The 20,890-nt window shown below is 41.1% G+C and overlaps 1 protein-coding gene across 9 annotated transcripts in view; it reads right to left on the bottom strand.

The window, feature by feature from the left end:
* LOC138763907 (BTB/POZ domain-containing protein 19-like) overlaps positions 1–20,890 on the bottom strand; it is a 143,947-nt gene that overhangs the window by 81,575 nt on the left and 41,482 nt on the right. For 6 of the 9 annotated variants that reach the window (XR_011357887.1, XR_011357886.1, XM_069938879.1 and 3 more), the window contains exons 4-5: positions 3,564–3,623; positions 1,263–1,340 (exon numbers count right to left, since the gene is read on the bottom strand). The exons of 1 other annotated variant lie outside the window; for it this stretch is intronic. Coding sequence is in view for 6 of the 8 variants with exons in the window: in XM_069938879.1 (XP_069794980.1) it covers positions 1,263–1,340; positions 3,564–3,623 (138 nt within the window). In the remaining 2 variants the exon portion in view is untranslated. The remainder of the gene's footprint in view (positions 1–1,262; positions 1,341–3,563; positions 3,624–20,890) is intronic. 2 more of the 9 variants (XM_069938874.1, XM_069938878.1) reach the window with 1 other exon arrangement.

The raw sequence follows: 20,890 nt of genomic DNA on the forward strand, positions 1-20,890 counted from the left end.
GTAGTAGCGCAGCATCTGTGGAAAGAGAAGGATGGCTGGCATTTTGGGCTTGAGCCCTTTGTTAAGGTATTAGCAGGGGACAGGCTGTTCGGGATGTGGGGGGGTGGTGGTTAGGGAGACTGAGTGGAGGGGGAGGATATAGGTAGCACAGGTACAAGATCATAGTTTCCCTCTTCCCCTTTCACTTCTCAGCATTTTTTCTCCTCAACTTTCCCAGTTGTATCCACCTCTGACCTCTCACCTGTTCGCCTCTGCTCTTTCAACTACCCCTTCCGCCTTCCTCTCATCTCTCCCTCCCTCCAGATTTTTCTTCCGGTACCTGCCTGCTTCTTGCTCATACCTTGATGAAGCGCTCACGTCCGAAACGTTAGTTACCCTTTACTTTCCCTAGATATTGTGTGACCTGCTGAGTTTCTCCAGCACTTTTGTGTATTTCACTCTCTTTCTTTCTATAACTGTGGTGCCAAAACTGTGGAATTCTTACTCAATTCCTCAATAAGAACAATTTCAAATATGAACTTTAAACTGTGGGCATGGGAAGAGCAGGCAGTAGATGAACTATGTCTGTCATTGCTTCTGGATAGATATTACAAGATTTTAAATTATCTTTCCTTTGTCACCTGATTAAACATGCTGTCTGCAAAATCAATGGTGCCCTCAGAAGCCAACCATCTGTTCCTGTTACTCACTCCCTTTCACCTGCGCAGGCTCTATGGCACTGCTCTTTCCCCTAAAACATACATTAATTCCTGTCTCCTTTTTTATTCCAACAGAATCTTCCATCAGCACCTGAAAATGAGACAAACTGAGTAGTACTGCACGGCTAAAGGCATTGACTTAAATTACAGCCACAGTCCACATTCAGTGATTGGCACCACATTTTAATTCAAATGGGTATCCCGTGTAGATATGCTGCAGTGTGGGTCTAGGAACTTAGGCAAGGGAGAGAGAGAGGACTTTATCAATGGCAATTCACAGAGGCTATGCACTGCCTGTTAGTGAACATGTGCACATTAATAGAGGACTATTGCCATCTCGTCTCTTGTGATTCACAACCTTCTCTGTATTCCATCATGCCTAAATGTGATTCTCTTATTAATTAATTTCATAGTTTACAGCTACTTGAAGTAGGTTACATCTCCTTTAAGTAGGTTATTTGGGATGAAACGTAACTGCAGTATCTCCACCAGCATGTCCTGAAATTATCTGTTTTGCTGCATACATTACAAATGCAGATGCATAGACTTGTTACACCACTGTACCATGCTCCTCTCCACATCCGCCGGCACTTTAACCTTTTCATCTTCTGCCACGTTATTATCCCATTGGATGGCAAAGTTCTGAAACATGTCACAAATTCAAAGGAATGTTGGCATTAGCATAGAGCTGTACTAAATAAGCACTCCACAGCTGTCAAGGCAGCAATTGTTCATCTCAGAACTCTTGCTACTTACATTGCTATCTTTAACTCAGCCTTCTGTATTTTTTACCAGGATTCCTCATGGGAATCATGAGCTGGTGGGTCAGAAAAATTCATTAACAACTTATTGTCTGGATCAATCAAACCATTGTAAGATACATTATGAAAGAGTCTTTGGAACTCTCTTCCTGGAAGGCAGTGGAAGCATTGGATGTTTTGAAGGCACAAGTAGATAAGACTCTTGATAAGCAAGGAGGTTAAAGGTTATCAAGAGCAGACAGAAATACAGAGTGAGGTGACAGCCACATTTTATTCATCAGTGACTTGATGAATTAAGGATGTGACCTTTTAGGCCTGCAAGCATTCACCCCTAAATAAAGAGGCCCTAATTTAGGTATGGTATATTTAAATAGGGCTTTGTGTCCTATGGGTAGCTGACTGTCTTGGGCCCTTACAATAGCTGCACTATCTGGCAGTTTTTCACCATGGAACACAAAACAAGTGCAACAGCTTTGTTTTTTTTAATGCTTGTTATGAAGCCAAAATTACCACAAATATAACAGAGAATGATGGAAATCCTCAGCAAATCAGGCAGCATCTACAGAGAGGAAGCAGGAATTGTAGGGGCGGCATGGTTAGCGCAGGGGCAGCATGGTTAGCATCGCTAGGTATCAGTCGCACTCGTACTTTGCCAAAAAAAACCAATTCATCACAATTTATATCACCTGTAACTTTTTTTTGCTGGACTTCTTTGTCAAATCTACAACCAGGTATTATCCCCCGTCTACCCCCCCCCCCACCCCCCAATTTGAGAAAACTGTTTTAAAGTAAAGTGATGCATAAAAAGTATAACTGGGAACAGAATGAAAAAATTAAAATCAATGAGGTATAAAAAGATATTTTCCAAAAGATCAAATTTGGAGAATTGTGTACAGTTTTGGTCACCTAACTGCAGGAAAGATATCAAAAAGATTGAAAGAGTGCAGAGAAGATTTACTGGGATGTTGCTGGGTCTTCAGGAACCGAGTTACAGGGAAAGATTAAAAAGGTTAGGACTTTATTCCCTGGAGCGCAGAAGAATGTGGGGAGATTTGTAGAGGTTTACAAAATTATGAAGGGTAAATGCAACTAGGCATTTTTTTCCACTGAGGTTAGGCAAGATACAAACCAGAGGACTCACTTCAAGGGTGAACAGAGTGAAGTTCAGGGGGATCATGGAAGGGGGGGCGGAACTTCTTCACACAGAGAGTGGTGGGAGCGTGGAACAAGCTGCCAGCTGAGGTGATGAATGCGGGGCTCAATTTTAATAGTCAAGAGAATTTGGATAGGGTACATGGATGGCAGAGCTATGAAGGGCTGTGGACCGTGTACAGGTCAGTGGAACTAGGCTGAATAATAGTTTGGCACAGAGGGCCAAAGGGCCTGTTTTCTGTGCTGTAATGTTCTATGGTTCCATCAGTAAGGACAACTTTGACTCCCAGTTGAGGACAGGAGGATGGAACTTCCTGTTTGACGCCAAGGATTTATTATTGTGATAAGGATGATGGAACATTGTCCAGTCACAACCATGAGCCTAGTCACACTCTGGCATGCGCACCCCCCCCCCACCCCCACACAAAAAAAAACTTTCCTACTCTTGACAGGCATGCCCAAAAATAAAATTCAACATTTCACGTGCACAATATGGTTAAGCTTTTGCCACCGATTCAAATGCTCAGCCTGCTATGTGAATGGTAAGTCTGTTCTTACTATTCAAGAAAAACTGGCAGGCAGTCTTAGTCGGGAAACTAGATGGTAATTGTGAAGTTCTGATTTCTGTTCTGGTATTACAAGTTGGAACAATGCCATTCGAAAATTAATCAATCTCAAATATAGAGATTCCTGAAATTGAGAGGAAGTTTTCAGATTGATCATAGGACAATGCAACAAAATTCTTCAAAACCTGGAGTGGAAATGTCACAAACAATATAAAAAAAAGCAAGAAATTCAATCACTAAAACACTAATTCAAGAGGATCATGGAAGGGATAGGCAGCTACAGTGGCTTCTAGGAATAGCCTCACTGAATTTCCATCCCTGGCAACCAAAGAAAATAGATATCAATTTTTAAGAAAAGCAGAAAGGTAAAACTCCTTAGGACTTACCTGCAAGGCTTCACAGGCAGATTCTACTGTAAGCGTGTTGCTAATATAATCCACGCACAGCTGAAAAACAAACCCACTGTTAGGGAGACAAAACATGCAATTATGTAAAACTAAGTAACTTAAGAATAGAAAAAATTCAGCAGGAGGGAGAAAGGATAAAGATAAGCTGCAGAAGGAATTTTCTGAGCAAGCCCAATTATATGAAGACTCCGCGGTGTGCCAATTCAAAACAATCATGTGCATCACTAGGAGATTGTTGAAGGCAGGGCTAAAGACCTTAACGGGATGGCCTTCACCCATGACCGGGCCGACAGAGCCTTCAGTCATGACCATGTCCTGCATGGTAGGCTGGTCTGCGAGGTTACATTACATGGGATCCAAGATGAACTAGCCAGGGGTTCAAAAGTGGCTTGGTGAAATGGGGTGATAGTGGACAGCTGTTTGTTAACAATTTGGATAAGAATGGAGGTGGCGTTATTAGTAAGTTTGTGGATGACAAACTGGTGGTTTGGTTGATGATAACGAAAAAGATTGTCTCAGGATTACACAGGATCTATGTCAATTGGGGGAAGTGGGCAAAGGAATAGCAAGTGTAATTTAACTCAAATTTGAAATAATATATTTGGGGAAGTTAAATCAGGACCAGACATATTCGGTGTCCTTGGGAATGATATAAAACAGAGAAATCTATGGGTACAAATACATTGTTCACTGAAAGAGATGACACAATTAGACAGTGTGATGAAAAAGGCTCACTGGCTTTTATTGGATGAGACACCAAGTATAAGAGTTGGACAGTCTTGTTACAGCTCTACAGACAGTGGGGAGACTACACCTGGAACATTGGGTACAGTTCAGGTTGCCCTACTATAGGAGTGATGTGATTAAGTTGGAGTGGGTACAGTAATGCAAAGATGATGCTTGGATTGGTTAGTTTGAGACAGAATAGGCTGGGACTTTTTCCCTTGGAGCAAAGGAGACTGATCATAACCTTATGGAGGTTCAAAAGCCATAGGGGCATAGATAAGGAGGGTGAGCACAGTTTTTTTTTTCATTTTGTAGGGGAGTCTAAAATTTATGGACAGCAGAGTGAGCATGGAGTTTAGCACGTCACTATTATGGCACCAGTGGCCCAGGTTCAAAGTTGGCACTGCCTAGAAGGAGTTCTCCACGTGTCTGCTTGGGTTTTCTCCCAGTGCTCCTGTTTCCTCACCCTCCAAAATTATACAGGGACTGGTTATAATTGAGTGGCACGGATTTCAATGGCCAGAATCGGCTACTACCATGTAACATTGTTAAATTTAAATGTAAAATGTAAAGGTGAGAGATGAAAAGATTTAAAGGGGACTAGAGGGGTAGGTTTTTCCACCGCGAGGGTAGTGAGTATATGGAATGCGCTGCCGTGGAAAGTGGTAGGTACAATTACATTGTTTCAAAGACATTTGAACGGGGACGTGGATAAAAAAGGTTTAGCGGGTTGTGGGCCAAATGCAGGCAAATGGAGCGAGCACTTTGGATGACATTGATGAGTTGAGCCGAAGGGCCTGTTTGCATGCTGTATCTCTCTAAGACTATGACTTTCCAGTCCAATCAAAACTCCATTTTATTTTGTGCTGCACTCCTGTATCAGTCTTTGATATTTTACATTTAATTTTGCTCTGGTAGTCAACACAATTATAACATGTGGACAACTTTGTACCGATTATGAGAAGGATGTTATATTAAATTACATTATTATATTACAAATACAGAGAGCGGGTGAATTCTGGAATGCACTGCCTGAGTGAGTGGTGACAGCAGAAACTCTCACAACATTTAAGAAGTATTTTTGAACATCTGAATCACCAGGGCAGGGAAGGGTACAGAACAAGTGCTGGTAAATGAGATTAGTATAGATGTCTAGTCATAGACATGATGAGCTGAAGGGCTTTAAGCATTGATAAATATTTTAGTATTCTATTTCATTCAACATTTTTTTCAACTTGACATTTAATCAGTTGTCAACTAGAGAATACTTAAATAACGAAAATATATCTGGTAAATATATTTCATTAGGGATCATCAAATGAAATTGCCATGTCATTCATTTGTGTCTGTGTCAAACTATTCTGCTCTAAACTGTGACCCACCAATCCTCTCGTTCCCAATCTGATCTGTCTGTGACCTCTTGCAACAAGTCCTGACGTGCCAGATGAAAAATTACACATCTGTCTCAGCAAATTACAGCTTTCTGGGCTCAATATCAAATTCTCCAACTCCAGGTAAGTTGGCTTACTCCACCTGTATCAGAACCGGCCATTTCTGCTGTAAGTCATCCATCTGCAAAAGAAACTCAGTTTTTCTCCTTTACCATAGCCTGACCTGATGGACACATCTGCAGCCCTGCTATTAGCAACATATAATGAAACAAAGAAGTTTGATCATCTTCAAAGTATCCCCATAAACCTATTTGACTAGGTGACAAATTCCCCCTGGCAACCTCTGCCATGGCCCCTTGCCATGTTCCCCATGTCCTAACCATCCCTCCTGCCAGCTTTTCTGCAATTTAAAACTAGTTATTTTTTAATCTCTTTTTTTCTAGTTCTGTCAAAGCATTAACTTGGTTTCTCTTCTGCAGATGCTGCCTGTCCTTCTCAGTGCTTCCAGTATTACCTGTTCTTATGCCGCCCATCCTATTGCTGTCCAATCTGAAACCATATAGTGCACTAACATTTCCAAGGCTGTGGACAAAGTATTGGTAAATGGAATTATATAAATAGATTCTGATGGTAATGGTGGGCCAATGTGTGTGTTCATGTGCTAACGACTCAGAGCTGCTGTCACAGAAGCACAAAAACTCATCAAATTCCACTGGCAATTTAGAAAGCAACAATATAACCACAGCTAAACATGGAGAACACAGCTTGGCACGGCATATTTTTTGGCCAAAAATAAACTGGCCTGCAAAATCTACAGGAAAAATTTCATGAACTCAAAGCTGCAGCGGAAATGTCACCAACAATATATAAAAAAATTTAAGGTTATTTCCACCGAGTCTGTTGTCCCCCAATCCCCATCGAGGGCTCATGCAGGGGGGGGGTTGGAAGAAATGGGGAGAGTGTGTCCCTTGAGGTGTTGAATGGGCAACAGGCTTGAAAAGAGCCAAACAGACTCCTGTTAGCAAATGCAGGACAAGGGGGTGGCACAATTTCAGGATTGAGTGGCATCCAATGACAACGGGGCAGCATGGTTAGTGCCACGCTATTACAGCGCCAATGAACCGGGTTCGAATCCAGTGCTGTCTGTAAGGAATTTGTACGTTCTTCCTGAGTCTGCGTGTGTTTCCTCCGGGTGCTCTGCTTTCCTCCCACCTTTCAAAAACACATGGGAGTTGTTGGTTAATTGAGGTATTTGGCTGACGCAGGCTCGGAGGATGGAAGGGCATGTTACCATGCTGCATGTCTAAATTTTTTAAAAATTGAATATCCAAAACAAAATTTCACCAGCGTAATAGTTTAATGCAAGGAAGACAGTCATAAATGATGCAGGTGCTTCAATAAGTGAAGCAAGCCTCATCACTATAAAATTTGGTGTCTTTCCCACAAGAATAACATAGAATATAGAACACTACAGCACAGTACAGGCCCTTCAGCCCTCAATGATGTGCCAACCCACATTTTTCTTCTTTGGCTTGGCTTCGCGGACGAAGATTTATGGAGGGGTATGTCCACGTCAGCTGCAGGCTCATTTGTGGCTGACAAGTCCGATGCGGGACAGGCAGGCACGGTTGCAGCGGTTGCAAGGGAAAATTGGTTGGTTGGGGTTGGGTGTTGGGTTTTTCCTCCTTTGCCTTTTGTCAGTGAGGTGGGCTCTGCGGTCTTCTTCAAAGGAGGTTGCTGCCCGCCAAACTGTGAGGCGCCAAGATGCACGGTTTGAGGCGAGTTCAGCCCACTGGCGGTGGTCAATGTGGCAGGCACCAAGAGAATTCTTTAGGCAGTCCTTGTACCTCTTCTTTGGTGCACCTCTGTCACGGTGGCCAGTGGAGAGCTCGCCATAAAACACTCAAAACGATCAACCAGTTTACCTATCTCGGCTGCACCATTTCATCGGATGCAAGGATCGACAACGAGATAAACAACAGACTCGCCAAGGCAAATAGCACCTTTGGAAGACTACACAAAAGAGTCTGGAAAAAAAACCAACCCACATAAACCTTAAAAAAGTACTAAACCCACCCTACTCCATAAGCCTCTATTTTTCATTCATCCATGTGCCTGTCTAAGAGGCTCTTAAATGCCCCTAATGTTTCAGCCTCCACCACCATCCACAACTCTGCGTAAAAAAAAAACTTACCCCTGATGTCTCCCCTAAACTTCCCTCCCTTCACTTTGTACATATGTCCTTTGATGTTTGCTATTCCTACCCTGGGAAATAGGTGCTGACTGTCCACCCTGTCTCCTCTCATCCTTCTATGCTCCGAAAAGGAAAGACCCAAATCTAATAACCTTGACTCATATGACTTGTTTTCCAATCCAAGCAACATCCTGGTAAATGTCCTCTGCACCCTCTCCATCACTTCCACATCCTTCCTGTAATAAAGTGACCAGAACTGAACACAATATTCTGTGTGGTCTTACCAGAGATTTGGAGAGTTGTTTTAATTATTTATTAATAAATGATTTTCAAATATTCTAAAAAGAAAAATAATAGAAACCCCATACAAACAATGTAAATACATTGCTATGAAGGAAGAGATGAAAGAATGCAACATTATTACATATTTGGCCTTTTTTATCCAAAATACCGGAGCTGAGAGATTTAAAATAACTTTTAAATTCAAGTTTTTAGTTCCTCCTGGCTTCAAGATTTAGTTCGCTAATGTTTACAGATGATTGATAATATGTCCCAGATTTTAATTTTTTATTTAGCCAAAAGTTCACAGAAGCTTTCTAAAGTTAAAAGGGCAGGAGAATATTGCATCAGATCTCATTTTATACCTGCATCTTTCAAATGAATTTTCCAAACTTAAATAAACAAGTACCTTAAATAAACATTTTACTGTACAATAAAATACATGCATTCTTCTTTGGCTTGGCTTCGCGGACGAAGATTTATGGAGGGGGTAAAAAGTCCACGTCAGCTGCAGGCTCGTTTGTGGCTGACAAGTCCGATGCGGGACAGGCAGACACGATTGCAGCGGTTGCAGGGGAAAATTGGTTGGTTGGGGTTGGGTGTTGGGTTTTTCCTCCTTTGCCTTTTGTCAGTGAGGTGGGCTCTGCGGTCTTCTTCAAAGGAGGTTGCTGCCCGCCAAACTGTGAGGCGCCAAGATGCACGGTTTGAGGCGTTATCAGCCCACTAGCGGTGGTCAATATGGCAGGCACCAAGAGATTTCTTTAGGCAGTCCTTGTACCTCTTCTTTGGTGCACCTCTGTCACGGTGGCCAGTGGAGAGCTCGCCATATAACACGATCTCGGGAAGGCGATGGTCCTCCATTCTGGAGACGTGACCCATCCAGCGCAGCTGGATCTTCAGCAGCGTGGACTCGATGCTGTCGACCTCTGCCATCTCGAGTACTTCGACGTTAGGGATGTAAGCGCTCCAATGGATGTTGAGGATGGAGCGGAGACAACGCTGGTGGAAGCGTTCTAGGAGCCGTAGGTGGTGCCGGTAGAGGACCCATGATTCGGAGCCGAACAGGAGTGTGGGTATGACAACGGCTCTGTATACGCTTATCTTTGTGAGGTTTTTCAGTTGGTTGTTTTTCCAGACTCTTTTGTGTAGTCTTCCAAAGGCGCTATTTGCCTTGGCGAGTCTGTTGTCTATCTCATTGTCGATCCTTGCATCTGATGAAATGGTGCAGCCGAGATAGGTAAACTGGTTGACCGTTTTGAGTTTTGTGTGCCCGATGGAGATGTGGGGGTGCTGGTAGTCATGGTGGGGAGCTGGCTGATGGAGGACCTCAGTTTTCTTCAGGCTGACTTCCAGGCCAAACATTTTGGCAGTTTCCGCAAAGCAGGACGTCAAGCGCTGAAGAGCTGGCTCTGAATGGGCAACTAAAGTGGCATCGTCTGCAAAGAGTAGTTCACGGACTAACTACACATGCATTACAAATAGGTAAAATATTGTCATCTTAAAACATGAAGAGCATCGCCAGTAGGGAGAGGTTAGTGGGAGGAAAGCTTTCATTGGGTCCAATGGTAATGTTTGTACTCAATTGGAATTAATATGGGTTTTGTAAAGGTTATTGAACCCCCTCTATTCAAGTCAAGGAATTTAAAAGGTAGTCACAGATGACAAGCCTGGTAGTGGAAAGGAACATGCTAGACTGGGTGTGATTTGAGTATGAATGCAATCTTGTAATGCAGTCTGAAAATTATTGCTCAATGATGTAGGGTTACAGGTGGGCTCATGCAAATTGCCTAACATGTTCCTGAAAAACAGTTTGACTGGAATAACGAGTTGAATGCAAGCAACGAACAAGCAGCTTAAGATGGGGAGGAGGATTTTTAACAGAAAGTCGTACTTGTGGAATCTGTTCAGGGACAACATTTCACGCCGGTGTCAGACATCCAAACTTTAATGAGGATCCCGCCTCTGAAAGGTGCCAGCTTGCAGCAACTATCACTATTTCAGAGGCTGACATGACCAGTTGCTGTCAAGGTGCATGTGATAACAAAGACTTATGAATCTGGCACATTCTAGGAGTTGGTAACATCTGCAACATGGTGCAGTTTATGATCCATCGACTACAACCTTAGCAAAACCTGTCTCAATGACAGACTGTGTTACTTTTTGGGAGCAAGGACATTGTCAATTTCCCTGTCTTCTCTCTCCTATTAACATCTGTTGTCTCTGGTTCTGCAGTACTTTGCATTACTCTTTTCATTCTTCTCACAAAGATGGAAATGACTATTTGGCCACCAGCGTTGTCTCCGCTCCATCCTCAACATTCATTGGAGCGCCTTCATCCCTAACGTCGAAGTACTCGAGATGGCAGAGGTCGACAGCATCGAGTCCACGCTGCTGAAGATCCAGCTGTGCTGGGTGGGTCACGTCTCCAGAATGGAGGACCATCGCCTTCCCAAGATCGTGTTATATGGCGAGCTCTCCACTGGCCACCGTGACAGAGGTACACCAAAGAAGAGGTACAAGGACTGCCTAAAGATATCTCTTGGTGCCTGCCACGTTGACCACCGCCAGTGGGCTGATATCGCCTCAAACCGTGCACCTTGGCGCCTCACAGTTCGGCGGGCAGCAACCTCCTTTGAAGAAGACCGCAGAGCCCACCTCACTGACAAAAGGCAAAGGAGGAAAAACCCAACACCCAACCCCAACCCACCAATTTTCCCCTGCAACCGTGTCTGCCAGTCCCGCATCGGACTTGTCAGCCACAAACGAGCCTGCAGCTGACGTGGACATTTACCCCCTCCATAAATCTTCGTCCGCGAAGCCAAGCCAAAGAAGGAAGAGACAAGCAAAATACAACTAAATGAAAACATCTGATCATTTTTGCACTAATGAATAGAGTGAAAATGCGATGAGTGATCAGTTAAAATCAGTCATTTGAGCAAAACAAACCACAGGCAATTTATGGATGTACAGGCCTCAAGATCAAGGGTTATGATTTTTTGATTTTAAGATTGGGTGCTGGGTTGCAACAGACTGACAGGATCTCAACATTTAAGATGCCACAACCACATTTACTGTTCATGAAATTCTGATGAAGTTAATTTTATGATCAGAGTTATTATCTTTCTTCTGAATGTAGCTTGTTTTAAAAGAGGAAAAGCAAATTCATTTGCAAACAACTTGCCTTCAGTATGTGCAATACAGATAAACCAGACTTTGAACACATACGTTTATCTTCATCAGCTAAAGATCCTTTATCTATGTGCTACTTTAAAGAACAAATGCACAAAGTGGATAAGGTTTACATCAAGGCAAGTTGAGTATGGTTTAGATGCACGTTAAACAGTGGAATGGTATAGAATGAGAAAACACACTGTGATCACATGAAATAAACTCTATATAAAGTATTTGATGATTAGAAAATTCAAGGCAGCACAAAGTATAACATTATCAAAAATTGGTCAAAAAGGATTTAAGTATGATCTTAAAGATGGTGGCAAGACTAAAACAGGAAATATAGCCTCTCAATGTCTTTAATTCTTGATGAAAGCAACAGCAAAATTTTCAACTGAAAATGTGCATCTTCCTTAAACTTTAGGCGTTGAGAGTTAGGCTTTGTGTCAGGAGTGTTCAAATGGTAAGCAGAGTGGCAGTTTGTTGAAGTCTGGGCTACAGATGGTGCCTGCAGCTTATAAAAATAAGGGAAACTCAAGCAATGCAGCCAGTGTGTAAGTGGCTCAGTGTAGGATTGGGGATTTAGAGGCTTCCACGAGCAGAGACTGAGGACGTACAAAAGGCAAGGTCAGGTAGAAGTGAAGCACGAAAGCCGGTGGTCGATGCTGTGATTGTAGTTAAAAACACACTGTAATGCTGGCGGAACTGAGCTGGTCTTTTCAGCGTCCATAGGAGACAAAGATATATTGCCAATGTTTCAGGCTGAGGCCCTTCTTCAAGGAATAAGCCAGAAGCAAGAAATATCAAAAAGTCTCAGATTCAGACAATGCTAACTGGGGGAGGGATCCAGTCCAACAAAAGGTGTTAATTGGATAGGATAGGAGATGAGGTAAGAATTAATAATGCTTGTGAGAAAGGAGATGGAATGAGAGACAGAGATAAGGAAAGATGATGGAGAAAGAAGGGATAATCAGAGAAGTCGATATTAATCTTATCTGGTTGGAGGGTACCCAGTTGGAAGATAAGGTGTGGTTCATCCAATTTATGGATGGTCTCAGTCTGGCAGTGCATGGAGAGATGTGTCAGCTAGTGAATGCGATGGGGAATTGAAATGAGTGGCCACTGGGAGATCCATGCTATTCTGGCGGACAGAGCCAAGGTGCTCAACAAAGCCATCTCCCAAACAGTTCCTCCAAGTGAAACAACATTTCACTTGTAAATCTGCACAGGGTTCATCTACTGCATCTGGTGCTCCTGGATATGTCAACAGAAGACTTCATGAAAAGAAATACAGACATTACACTGCAACTCATCATCGCGCACTTAAAATGCACACACCCTTCAAAGCAAACAACAACGTCTTAAATTGCACATCCATGTGGCAGCCTTGAAAATGCTAATTTCTACTTTGTATAATGTTAATCCATCACATATGCCAATGAGTTGCAGGAAATTGCTATTTCCCATGCCAAGGTTATATTCTTGGAATACAGTGCAAACTAAGAAAAATAAACTCTGCAGCATTTTAAATTAAATATTAAATCTTAACAATGAAACAGCAATACCCTGAAGTCATTGATTCATTTTGAGATATGGTCCTAAGCATCTTACTCAAGTGGGATTCTTGGCATATGAACAGAGACAGTTTAAGTTGATGTCACAATTAAATCTAACTGGGATTGTTGATTCAAATCTATGCTTAACTACTCTCTTCTGAGATTTCTTGCGAAATCCACTTCCTTACCCAATGCTCAATTTTGGCTTCCAGAGTATCAATTTCCACAGCTCCACTATTTAGCAGTAGCTGTAAATAATCCCTATCTTTTCACATAATCCACACAAATACCCCAATTAACCTTCCAGCCTACATGTTGAAGGGTGGGAGGAAAACAGAGCATCTAGAGGAAACTCACACAGATGCAGGGAGAATGTATAAACTCCCTACAGATAGAGCCAGATTCAAATCTGGGTTTCTGGGGCTGTAATAGCATTGCACTAACCGCTATGGTAAATGTTGAAATAATGAATGAATTATACAAAGGAACAAATAACCTTTTACTAATGGTTCAAGAGGAGAAAATTGTGCAGGTAACGCTGGACAACAGTTTTTTTCCCCCAAAAGATTTGCCTTCTGAAAAAAAAATTGAGGAATATGATATACAACTTCAAACTGAACACAAAGATAATTTCAGATTTCCTGCATCACATATGAAGTTGGATGAACATTAAATTAACTTTTATTGAATTTAGCATTAAGCGCATACTCACCACAAATGTTACAGAACGTGTCACAGCAGCTGTGACATAGACAAGGCATTTCTGCTGTAATGAATCTTCCTGAAGTCAATAAATGTTATTGTCAAGTACACTCACTGTGCTATTGCCTGAAGAACATATTCATCAACCTGCGCTCAATCTATAATCATTGTAATACACAGCATCTGTATATGTGAGCTGCTTTTATAGCCTGTCTGCATCTATTCCGACTAAGCATGCACAGGCCTAGGACAACATTTGCATAGCACCTGTCCTGAGTGCATGACCAGGCATGCTTGGAGGGTCTAAAACAGCTTGCTTTGTGGGCAATATAACAGTAGACTTAAAATATGACAGTAAATCTTAAAATAAGTTACATTTCAAAAACAGTACATAATCGGAAATTTTTAAGGTTTCTAAATCAGCAGCCCAGCATCCATTAAATACATCCAAAAGTGTTCAGGAAGCTAAATTGTCATTATCCAGTGTAATCAGTGTTGAGGAGAAAAAAAAGAAGATCCTAAGGGCATGCATCATGGCGAGAGAAGAGTTTTAATTTGAAAACAATGTGGCAACATTGTTTGGGTTTATTTTGGGCTATTCCTTCAATCCCATTCCCAGAATCAAGATTGTACATCAAAGTTATCGTTACATTTAGATTCAGTTGTCATTGTTCACCATTTATTTTCATCTATAAGTACTGGATTGTTCTCATTTTTATCCAAATACAATTAATTATAACCAATTAGGAGTAAATGATGTCTTGTAACTATATATAGAATCGTTGTTTAGCTGATTCATTGGGTAGTTATGGTACCAAGCAGAGAAAATTTATTTTATCTCTCTACCTTATAGCATGGAGGAAAGTTAGGTAATTTTGCCTCATTCAGAGTTTCTTTAATAGTGTACACAAAGTGGAGTGGAAGAAGATAGTTTGAGAAAGCCTTGAGACTTCAAAACTATGTTACTTATTAATGTAGAATATTACATGCTCCCTCCCAGTTCATTTTCATTTAAGTAGGACTGTCACTTTAAAAGAATAAATCAAGCTGCAAGCTTTGGAGACTGACTGTAGGCTGACAGGCTGGGAGCAGCGTGTACTCAAACTCGCTACTTCTGAAGAGAGAGGAAAGCCCTGGAACACAGGTCCAGAGACCATGTGCCCAACATATCATAGAAACAGTTCACTGTTTGATCAGGGGCCATTTTAAGAAAGTAGCACAGGAGCAACAGCTCTTTGAGATATACTGTGCTGAAGTGGCCTCTTGTGTCCAAAGGAAAGGTCACTTTAAAAGTTGAATCTCATCGTGGCAATGGAAAAGTCATTTCTGAAGAGAATTATTGAACCCCACCATGGCTGAAAGAAAAGGTCACTTGAACTGACACATATTTGTGTTCAGGGAGCAGAAGAAATACTGCATTTGAATCATGACCATTGTGAAGGTCACTTTGGTCTAACCCACAAAAGGAACTTGCTTCGTTTCCACTAGAAAAGGAAAAGGGGAGTTTTGACTACCACTCACCTGAAAGGACATTTCTCAGGAAGCAACTCAACAAGGATTTCATAAGTTTACAATAGTCTCTCCCACCTCATTCATAAACACTTCTCTGCATCAATTTTAATAAGTAAGTACGTTATTCCCGATGTGTTAGAAAACGCAACAAAATTAAAAAGTATAACCGCAGTACAACATACAAGAGCATATAAAAACATTAAAAACAATAAAAACAAGAAGAAGAAAAAAGCAACATTAAAACAATACAAATTACAAATACACTAATTGGCAGAGTTTAATTCTCTGATAGTTCTGGGATAGAAACTGTTCTTGAGTCTGTTTGTCCGTGATTTAATGGATCTAAATCGTCTACCCGAGGGCAATAAGTCAAACAGATGATAGCCTGGGTGAGTAGAATCCTTAAGAATATTAGCTGTCTTCCCAATACAGCGAGATTGAAATAAATCCTCCAAAGGGGACAAGGAAAACCCCATGATCTTCTGAGCCGTATTGATAACCCTCTGAAGATCCCTCTTATCTGCTGCTGTACAGCTGGCAAAGCACATGGGAATGCAATAAGTCAGCACGCTTTCAATAGAGCAGTGATAGAAGGACATCAATAACTTCTCCTGTAGATGAATTTTCCTAAGGATTCTCAGGAAATGGAGACTTTGCTATGCCTTCTTAACTATAGTGGTGGTATTAATAGTCCAAGAAAGTACCTCAGCCAAATACATTCCCAGAAATTTGAAAGTCGTAACCCTTTCTACACAGTCGCCACTAATATATAATGGAGCTGGGGCCATACAGTTCCTCATAAAATTCATTACAAGCTCTTTTGCCTTTGAAGAATTCAATATCAGATTGTTTTCTGAACACCACACTGACAGTCTGTGGACCTTGTCCCTAGAGGCTGACTCATGACCCCTTGAAATGAGCCCAACCAGTCAAGTCTTCATGTCAGCATTGGATTTCTGAGACTGGACTTTGAACTGACGTTCCAGAATTGGGCCTGAACTGGAATGGTTTGGGATATTTTACTTACACACACACACACACACACACACACACACATTGGTGATTAATAAATTAAAATATTTTAAACATAACACCGTCTTGGCTAATTTCTATTTCTGCTGTCTGAGTAGGTAACAAGAGGAATTAAGTAAAAAGAACAGAAGAACTGATAGGACGAGGAAAAAAAGTGTTCACATTCTCAGATTTTTAAAGCACATTTTTAAAATTAGAGATATAACATAATAATAGATCCTTCTGGCCCACGAGCCCTCAGACCCACGTAACCAATTAACCTGCTATTTCCTGTGTGTCTTTGGAACATGGGAGGAAACTGGAGCACCCGGATAGAACCCACGGGGATGTGGGGAGAATGTACAAACTCCTTACAAACAGCAGCAGATTCCAACCCGGGTCACTGGTGCTAGAATTGTGTATCACTAACCATTACGATAATTGTGCCACTCCATATTCATACCTCTTTTCTACCCTTTAAAAGTCTATTGAATTCCAGTTGTACCTGAACACTGAATTCCTTATATTCACATTTCTCTGTGTAATGCAATTAAGTTCAATTATTCATTCAACGTCCTTCTTCCAAGATTCAATTTGTACTCCTGATTACAGAGTTTGTGCTTATATTAATTAAGGTCAGTTTTTTTATATATACACACACCGAGAAAACTAATCTTCAACCTCACATAAATATTTGCGATCTCTCAATAATAGTCCAGCTGTCAATTTCTGGTATCCTGTTGCGCGTATGAGGTCATATTGTGAGCAATCCAGCTAGTCATCCCATACATAGTACTGCAGTTAAAAATATTTTTCTCTGAAACGTATTCCCCCTCCCTTCTCAGTGTTCTCTCCTGCTAATATGCTGCTCACATTCTGCTTTTAGGTTATATGCACCAGACTCAACCAGAACTCAACAATTACAAATAATATGAAGAAAAGTTTCCCAGTGGAAAATGGTCCGATGATGATACAAAAAAGTTATTCATTAGTTGAATAAAAGACATGTCATGAACAATGGAGGGAAAAAAACAAGTATTTTCTTACATAGGATGGAAATAAAATCCAAAAGCTCAGAACCATAGCTTACAGGTCGAAACATGTGATATATAGTTCAATCATGGCAGGAAATCTCAACTTATTCCCCTTATAAGTCAGAAGTTCTTAACTCTACATACAACTTTAGAGTCTGGTTAAGGTACTAAACCAAGCCAATAAAATCCTATACAACTCTGTCATGAACATTAATGCATAAATTTAAATTAGTCCTGTTCATTAAAAAATAATTTATATTAAAGTAATAAAAAAGACACAAATGAAATGCTGATCACCCGATCTAATTAGGCAACCTTTTATGTTTTGGGAGGATCTCCAAGTCAAAGCTTTTACACGTGTCCTGCCACCTCAAAAAATAGTTCAACGTGGAAAAGATTTGATTATTGAAGGGAGGCATTTCTATCATTTACATTACAACATAAAATGAAGGAAAAAAAGGGGTGAATTTCCAAAGGAGATACCCCATTCTCCATACATAACTTCTACAAAGAGCTACATAAATTCCATAAAAATTTGTTCAGAAACAGAAAAAAGCCACTTTCTCTCCCAAAATTAGGCTGGTGCTCTATTTTCCAAAATTGGTATTTCCGACCTACAAAAACAATAGCTATTATTACTCTTTTCCATCATAATTCGATGTTTAAAAATTGCTAAGATTTTTTTAATGGATTTAAACATTTTAAGGTGTGCTGCATTATTTTCTTAATTAATCTGCTAAATTAATCTTGCATGTACATACATTTATTATGCATATATACAAATACATTTATCCATATATAAATATATTCATAGCTCTTCCTCATATATTGTTCCTATAACTACAACAAATCATTTATAGAAAAGATAACATTACTCAGGGGAGATCTGAGGCATGTGATAATTAGCTTTGCTGCTTATCCAGTTATAGTAGTGGCTATAATCCATTATTCTACAATATCATCTTTGCTATTTCTTTATTTGTCAAAATTTATATAAAAGTGGCATATATGTGGAAGTTATACAGAAAGTGGAAAGAGTTGTGGTAGACACATCTCGGGTACTATTTAAAAAAATTTTAGAATGTTTTCCAGCTCAATCAATCTCAATAAGATTGGCTTTTTCTTCCTTATTTGACAACTCTTTTTTCTCCCCTGAATGCTCTTGATGGGAAAATATTCCAATAGAACCATTTCCATGGCTCGTCCTCTCATATCTAGTCCTATGATCAGACATCAGGCTCTGGTGGATTTCAATGTGTGGAAATCGGCAAAACTTTTCCCAATTGAGCATAACTCAGTAAATTACTTGGTTTAACTGGAACAGCTACATCAACACGACTCTTTTTTTTGCGAAATACAAAAAGCAGCACGATGTGCAACATTTAACATCTGAAATTGAAGCACATCTTGCTGGTTTTTTTTCATGAATCTTCTAATTTGTTCTTAAGGAAAACGTCCTGCAATTCTCAAAATAGACCAACAGCTTTTATTTAAAAAAAGCCAATCAGACCAGATGCCACATAGTATTCATATGGAAGGTGTAAAGTTCAAAGCAAAAAATGAAAATATTTGTGCATCAAGACTTAACACATTTTAAAACTCCACAGCATATTCATGTAAAATTATCTATTTATTTTGCAATGTGACTAACAAACTGATAATTTCCATATGACAGACTTCATTTCAATTACTAATGTGAAATTGTTATTTGATAGGATGAGTAAAAATAAAGCAAGATATTTTGTTGCTTTCAAACTGTGAGTTGTTCTTCTTGAAGGCCTTTCACTGATTTCTGCCACATCAGCAAGCAAAGCGAAAACAAATGTGACTAACAATATTCTTACATGGCACAAAAAACAGTTTCACATTTCATCAACATCGCTGAAGATCAATAAATCCATAGGTTGGCTAAAACCCCTCTTCATGCAGAAGGCAGTCCTAAATGCAACAATTCATCAGAATCAGGTTGATTGTCATGAGCAAGTGCCACAAAATTTGTTGTTTTGCAGTAACACGATTGTACCAAAATTACTATAAATTACATTCCCGTAAATATACTATTTTTTTTTTTAAATAACTTCGTGGAAAAGAAGAGAAAAAAAAATGAGGTGGTGTCTGTGGCTCGTTGCCCATTCATAAATCTGATAGCAGAGGGGAAGAACCTGTGTTTGTACTGTTGCGTGCTCGTCTTCAGGCTCCTGTATCTCCTTCCTTATGGCGGCAGAGAGAAGAGGGCATGACCTGTGTGGTGAGGGTCCTTGATTAGAGAGTCTGCCTTCTTGAGACACTATCTTCATGGAGTGAAGACAAATGTCATGATGGTACTGGCAGAGTTCACAGCTCTCTGTAGCTTTTTCAATCCTGAGCATTGGCACCTCCGTAGCGTACAGCGATGCAACCAGTCAGAATGCTTTCCAAAATACAACAGTAGAAATTTGCAAGAGTCTTTGATGAATAACAAATCTCCTCAAACTCCTAACAAAACATAGCAGCTGGTGTGCCTTTTTCATCCACATGAAGGCCCCAGAATAGGTCTTCAGAGATGTTGACACCCAGCAAGTTAAAGGTTTTTTTTTTTTACCCTCTTCACTGCTAACTCCTCAATGAGGACTGGTTTGTGTTCTCCTGGTTTCCCCTTCCTGAAGTCCACAATCAGTTCCTTAATTTTGCTAATGCTGAGTGCAAGGTTGTTGTTGTCACCTCCCTCAATGAGCTGATCTATCTCCTTTCTGTTCGCTTCCTCATTGCCGTCTGTGATTCTGCCGATAACTGTGGTGTCATCGGCATATTTGCAGATGCCATTTGAATTGTGCCTGGCCACACATTCATGGGTGTGAGAGAGCAGACCAGTGTGCTAAACGCATATCCTTCAGGTCTTCTTTCTTTGGCTTGGCTTCGCGGACGAAGATTTATGGAGGGGGTAAAAAGTCCACGTCAGCTGCAGGCTCGTTTGTGGCTGACAGGTCCGATGCGGGACAGGCAGACACGATTGCAGCGGTTGCAGGGGAAAATTGGTTGGTTGGGGTTGGGTGTTGGGTTTTTCCTCCTTTGCCTTTTGTCAGTGAGGTGGGCTCTGCGGTCTTCTTCAAAGGAGGTTGCTGCCCGCCAAACTGTGAGGCGCCAAGATGCACGGTTTGAGGCGTTATCAGCCCACTGGCGGTGGTCAATGTGGCAGGCACCAAGAGATTTCTTTAGGCAGTCCTTGTACCTTTTCTTTGGTGCACCTCTGTCACGGTGGCCAGTGGAGAGCTCGCCATATAACACGATCTTGGGAAGGCGATGGTCCTCCATTCTGGAGACGTGACCCATCCAGCGCAGCTGGATCTTCAGCAGCGTGGACTCGATGCTGTCGACCTCTGCCATCTCGAGTACTTCGACGTTAGGGGTGTAAGCGCTCCAATGGATGTTGAGGATGGAGCAGAGACAACGCTGGTGGAAGCGTTCTAGGAGCCGTAGGTGGTGCCGGTAGAGGACCCATGATTCGGAGCCGAACAGGAGTGTGGGTATGACAACGGCTCTGTATACGCTTATCTTTGTGAGGTTTTTCAGTTGGTTGTTTTTCCAGACTCTTTTGTGTAGTCTTCCAAAGGCGCTATTTGCCTTGGCGAGTCTGTTGTCTATCTCATTGTCGATCCTTGCATCTGATGAAATGGTGCAGCCGAGATAGGTAAACTGGTTGACCGTTTTGAGTTTTGTGTGCCCGATGGAGATGTGGGGGGGCTGGTAGTCA

Source organism: Narcine bancroftii, chromosome 5 (genome assembly GCF_036971445.1).
Source record: "Narcine bancroftii isolate sNarBan1 chromosome 5, sNarBan1.hap1, whole genome shotgun sequence".
NCBI lineage: Eukaryota > Metazoa > Chordata > Chondrichthyes > Torpediniformes > Narcinidae > Narcine > Narcine bancroftii.